At 40.5% G+C, this 5,981-nt stretch overlaps 1 protein-coding gene across 1 annotated transcript; it reads left to right on the top strand.

Moving 5' to 3' along the window:
• The first annotated feature begins 361 nt into the window (after positions 1–361).
• calhm2 (calcium homeostasis modulator family member 2) lies at positions 362–4,735 on the top strand. The gene is made up of 2 exons (XM_022743927.1): positions 362–964; positions 4,019–4,735. Exons 1-2 carry the CDS (start codon positions 413–415, stop codon positions 4,430–4,432), a joined length of 966 nt encoding a protein of 321 aa, XP_022599648.1. The 5' UTR covers positions 362–412; the 3' UTR covers positions 4,433–4,735.
• Positions 4,736–5,981: the final 1,246 nt, after the last annotated feature.

Here is a 5,981-nt window from a genome sequence, read left to right on the forward strand (position 1 = left end):
GGACTCCACAGTTTTCCCTGAGATTTCATTGCATTGGACGTTTATAATGGATTATAAAGGCTGAGTCACATGTCCCGCCTCAGGAACTCTGCCACTGCGTGAGTTTGCATAAGACTGCATTTCATAGTACCTCTTTGTTTCCAGTGTCTTTAATCTGAGTATGTTTTCAACTGTCTTTGTTGACTGATGCCATAAACAGTGTAATACTTATATTCTGCAAATGAACTGAAACCATTCATTACAAAACAATCCCTGCAAAACTTCAGATGACTGTAAGATTCAAAGCAGTCTCTCATAAACTTTTAGTGTCTGATGTATTTCTCTTCTCTTTGTGTCTCTGCAGCTCTGTGTCTCTGATGTTGTTGTAAACCAAACACAGCTCTTCAAGTCTTATTCTCAGTAAAGATCCAACATGGCTGCTGCTGCACTCGTCACAGAGAACTTTAAGTTTGTGTCCCTCTTCTTCAAGAGTAAAGATGTGATGATCTTCAATGGTCTGATCGCTCTGGGGACTGTGGCCGGTCAGACTGCGTACAGCGTGTTCGCCTTTAACTGTCCGTGTGCGTCTGGGAGGAACTACGTCTACGGCCTGGCTGCCATTGGTGTTCCAGCACTGGCGTTTTTCCTCGTTGGAATAATGATGAACAAGAGCACCTGGGACCTGGTGTTCGAGTGTCGGCTCAGGAAGTGCCGAAAGCTGTCGGGAGCCAGCGCCTTTGCGCTGCTGGGGACCATCATTGGTCGAGCTGTTGTGGCTCCACTGACGTGGGTGGTCATCTCTTTGTTGAAGGGCCAGGTGTACACATGCGCCCTCAGTGAGTTTGTCAACAGCAGTACACTGGAGAACTTCCCCTCAGATCAGGGGTCAGAGGTCATGGCAAAATTGCCATGTCAAGCAAGTGGCCCAGCAGAGCTACAAGGCTTCTGGGCTGAAATTGAGCGTCGACTGAAATATGAATCTCAGGTAATGGCGTACATCATGCTTTGCGTTTGCAGGACCGTCTTGATTTTGTCTCTTGCATGTTCAATAGACGTTGTTAGACACTGTAACCACTGTATGATACCACTGAGGTCTGGGCCTTGGTAGCTTTTATGGCTTACAGGTTTGTTTCTGAGAATGAAATCAATTTGGTTAACTAAGCTGTTGCGTCAAAATAAACTAGAACCACCATCCCCTTGTTGTTTCCTCCACCAACCAGTCAAGTTGCAGGAAATATGGTCACAGTCTCTTCTTCCTGAGTTACAGCGTTGAATGATGCCAGATATGTTTTTGCAGAACATTATGATGTCACAGAGAAGGTGACCTTTTGGATATGAAATGTTTTCACTTAACTTCATCTTTATAGATATTTGAGTTAAATTGTGTCATAATTAATGAATTATTTTGTGAGTTACGGCCAAAAAGTGTTTTGTGAGGTCACAGTGTGACAGAAGTGATAATGCTCCCTCTGGATGTTCCTGATATACTGCATTCACAAGAATGTGAGATCACGGTTACCATGACCTTTGACCTTTGACCACCAAAATCTAATCAGTTAATCTTTGAGTCCTAGTGAATGTTTGTGCCAAATTTAAAGAAGTTCCCTTAAGGCATTACTGAGATATCATGTTCATGAGAATGGGATGGAATACAATTTGCCTGCAGCTCTGACTGTCTCTGGCACGCAGGCATAAAAAAAGATGTTCACCTGCCAGTGATGCTGTCAGGGACACAGGGAGTCTGGAAATGATCACATCATACGAATGAGTAACGTCATGAATTTAACTAATGTTTTAAATGTGATAATACAGTGTATGTGTAGATATGCATAGAGTACATAAATATGTAGAATAACATCTTCCTCTGGGGTTATTTCAGTTCACATTAATCAGTCACAATAATCAAAAGCAATGAGATCTTTCAAGATACAAAATGTTTGGAATCAGTTCAGATCTGACTCATATATGCATTAGTTAATATTATTATCATATTATCTTATAGACAAAAATGACTGACTAAATAAAACTAAAAAGTTTTATATAATAACCTATCTATACCTCAATAACCCTGCTGATTATATTGTCAATAGTGTGAAGTTGAAAATTATTGAAGTAAGATTAACAATTTTGATCCAATTATATGTAATTATATGTATATATACAGTATAAGTTACATTTAAACTACTACAATTTACTGTGACAGATTTAAAAAGTGAGGTTTATTTTTTGTGTCTTATAAAATGTAAAAATACATATGGACTGCAGGATATGCTTCACAACCACCACGGCCGCTGGTGGACCTCAGTTGAAAATTAGCATTGATTATAGTTACCATGGCCGCACACAAACAGGAAATTTAAAATACCAAGAAGAAAATCAGTGGCAGCCATTTTATCTGCCGTCAAAACCCAGGAAAGGGATGCTGTTTGTTTCTTATCGAAAGCTCAGTGAGAGGATTGACACCACTCATTCTTGTGTCTGTTGAGGACAGCACAAAGACTCAAGGCTGGGGGAGTAGTGTCTCCGTCTATAGTGCAGGTTGCCAGATACAGTCAGGGATTAGGTTGAGGCTCAGAGGGCTTGCACACCTACCACTTGGCAACACTTTTTCAAATGTTATATTTCATACTGTTTCTGTGCTGGGATGTATCAAAAGTCACTCAGTGCATTTGCATTTTATATAAGGGTTCAGCTCTGTTGCTCAGGTTGAATGTAATCTGACATTTCTGCCACAAAGTAGGAAACCAGAAATGAAGTATCCACATAGAGGAAATGATGTATGTTGGATACTGAAGAGAAAAAAAACAACCCGTCTCCTCTTTCCTCTCAAATATGCCACTGCTGGATGATCATCTATGTAATGTACTACTACATACTGTATGTTTCCACTGTGACCTGAGAGGTTTTTTTTTTTTTTACAAGTTTCTCTTCTTTTCTCCCTGTTAGAGAGAATTAGGTATTTTAAGTATCGTTGCAAGTTGCCTACAATTTATGAGTCACTACAGGTGTTGACAAGTCCCAGAGTGGAATTATCTAATGGCACTGGTTTCCCACCTTTTTCTATTTCATGGCCCACTTGAAAATCTTTTTTTTTTTCATTAGTTTAATGATAATGATTGAACTTTCAGGACTGAACTGAAAGCAGAGGAAGCTCAATGTTTCCTCTTCTGTTTGACAGAGGAGAGATCACTTGTTCATTCATCATCTGTCTCTTGACTCTTCCTGTTGCTAACCAGCTATCAGACTGAGAAAGCAAACAAGTTTGTGATGTGATCCGGTGTCAAAGTGGTCCAAAGTTCTTTGGCTTATCGCAGTGATAGGCCTTAATATGAGAAAAGAAACAATGACATTTTAATGTTTTTAGATCATTTCATTTTAAAACATTTAAAAACAGTATTTCTATTTTTTTTTTTTAATAATTACATCTTTTCACCAAAGTTGTACTGTTTTGCATATGATTTGTCGGCCCATTTGCAATACACGGCGCACAGGTTGGGAACCACTGTCTTAAGGATTCCTTTTAACGTTGATGATCTCTGTTAGGCTGTGGCATGTCAAGTGCCACAACAAACTAGGGCGTGGACTCAAAAGCTCATCTCACAGTGTAGTTGGTGAAAAATAAGGCAGGTGGGGTAACAGGACAGAAAGATGGAAGGCAAAACAAGTGATCTGGCAGCGAACTATGGCTTATTGCGGAGATAAGGAGGGAATTGGGAGCCGGTGTGCAGGTTGATGTGGAGGTCAGGTGATGCAGAAAAGCGGGAAAACACCGGGGACACAGCTGGACAATGAGGGAATGGCAGGAGAGATGAGTGTGATGGCAACAGTGAAATAAAGATGCAACAAAGGCCCATTAGCTGTAGTCAAGACAAGTTCATCGATTATCTGACATTTGATGATGATGATGATGATGATGATGGTGATGATGATGATGATGGTCACACACACACACAACAGGTAGCGGTATAATACATTATATGTTGTAACTTATCCAGAACCTACACAAGGTGTTGACTTCACCTCTGTCTGTCGTCTTCAGCTGATTGGCTGGCTGCTGGTGGCAGGGATGTCTCTGATGGTCTTCCTGATCCTGTGCATGAAGCGCTGCTCCTCTCCACTGGGCTACCTGCAGGAGGACTACTGGTCCCAGTACCGCTCTAATGAGAATAACCTCTTCCAGCGCACGGCGGCGGTCCACGCCCACCTCCTGGCCGCAGAGAACGTGAAGCGCTTCTTCGGCTTCGTGGCACTGGAGAAGGAGGAGAAGGAGCAGCTGGCTGAACACCAGAGTGCTAGTCCTATCTGCAGCACTGAGTGGAACAGAGTGACCGGCGTCTACCTCTACAGGGAGAAGAGCGGACTGCCTCTGTACAGCAGGCTCAACAAATGGGCCACGTACAGTCTGGAGAACAATGTGGAGGCCATGGAGAAAGAGATGGACGTGCTCAGTTGAGAGCATTCGTCAGTACAGTGGCCAGTGACTGTGACCGTGAAGGTGTCAATACGCACAATATTTTTGACTTGTTAAGCCTTGAAGTGAGGTCCACCAGTGCAGTGTCAGTTTACCATCAGGTTTCATGGAGCCCACTAATAACCTCTGTAACTCTGTTAAGATCATTGCTTTAAAGTCATGTTGTAGTTCAGTGTCAGTAAAAGCAAATACAGAGTCCAAACCGTCATATGGTGACCTGCGTAATGTGGAAAATGATTCATTTTCATAATTTATGTTTTAAATTTAAAGCTACTTAAGAATTTTTGGGAGAAAATCTGTTGTAATGTTACAGAAATATCACTTTCATATCTCTGTTGTTTTTGTCATTAATGTTCTCTTAACTAATAATTACAACATTTACTACCTTTGACTTTGCAAGGTGATCCAAAATAAAAATAAATAAATACGATTACATACATACAATCCATCATTTCGGGCAGATTTTCAATGGTGAAGAACTGTAACTAAAATAGACATGGAGTCATAGCAGTGCCATAAAAATAAATGTGGAAATATAAACATGTGCACTGCATACCTTCCAACAGTTCATATTTTAAAAGGAAATTTATGGCTAAATTTATGAATCAAAATATCATGGCTGTGGTTGTGTGGATGGTTGGAGTATTAGGAAGCTGCTCGGGTGTAACAATGAGGTTAAACCAATGTTATTTCAATCAGAGACCAGTCAGGCTTTTATCCTTCAAACCCGCTGTACATAAACCCAAACCTCTTTTACATACTGAAAGCATATAAGAGTGGTACCGATATCCAGCATGTGTTCCCCACTATCTCACAGGAAAGGACTGTGGCCAAATTTCTGCTGGAGGAGGAAGAAGATTTATCAGACAGTGATGAGTTTCTGAATTACAAGACATCAGTTTTTGTTTGCCAAATTGACAGAGATGATGGGATGTCTCTCCTTCATGTTTTATCTTTTAAATACACCTCCCCAAAAGAGCATTAAACAAACACACACACACACACACACACACACACACACACACACACACACACATACAAAGAAAGGAAGAAAAAAACTAAATATTTCTCCCATCCACAACAAATAAGTTTTAAACTATTCACAGGAGGTTAATATGCTAGCATGTCTGCCTTGGCACAGCAGGTATGAGCATTTTTAGCATGTGATGCTAGTCTTCTCCACATTACAAAACTGACCTTTACTGCAGTTATTACAAGTACTAGTGTTACTGTTATTTGTTATAATCATTCAAATAATGAGTCGTAATCAGATCAATAAAGATTTTACAATAGTAGCACTGCATGTTAGCCACAGTAAGTTTAGTGTTGCAGTTCCCAATACTCTTCAGTCATGCAGTATTAAATTCACAAAAGTCAAACTGGGGCTGAGGTTCAAAGATTTTCATTACTGTGTGTTATAACGTCTGTCCTCCTCACCAGAAGATGGCGGTAAAGAAAGCTGAAAGAATAAACCTGAAAAAATGTGTGTTGAAGACATGTTCACTGCGCATGTGCGAAAGGCTGCATTTTT

Source organism: Seriola dumerili, unplaced genomic scaffold, assembly GCF_002260705.1.
Source record: "Seriola dumerili isolate Sdu_G_001 unplaced genomic scaffold, Sdu_1.0 BDQW01000073.1, whole genome shotgun sequence".
Taxonomy (NCBI): domain Eukaryota; kingdom Metazoa; phylum Chordata; class Actinopteri; order Carangiformes; family Carangidae; genus Seriola; species Seriola dumerili.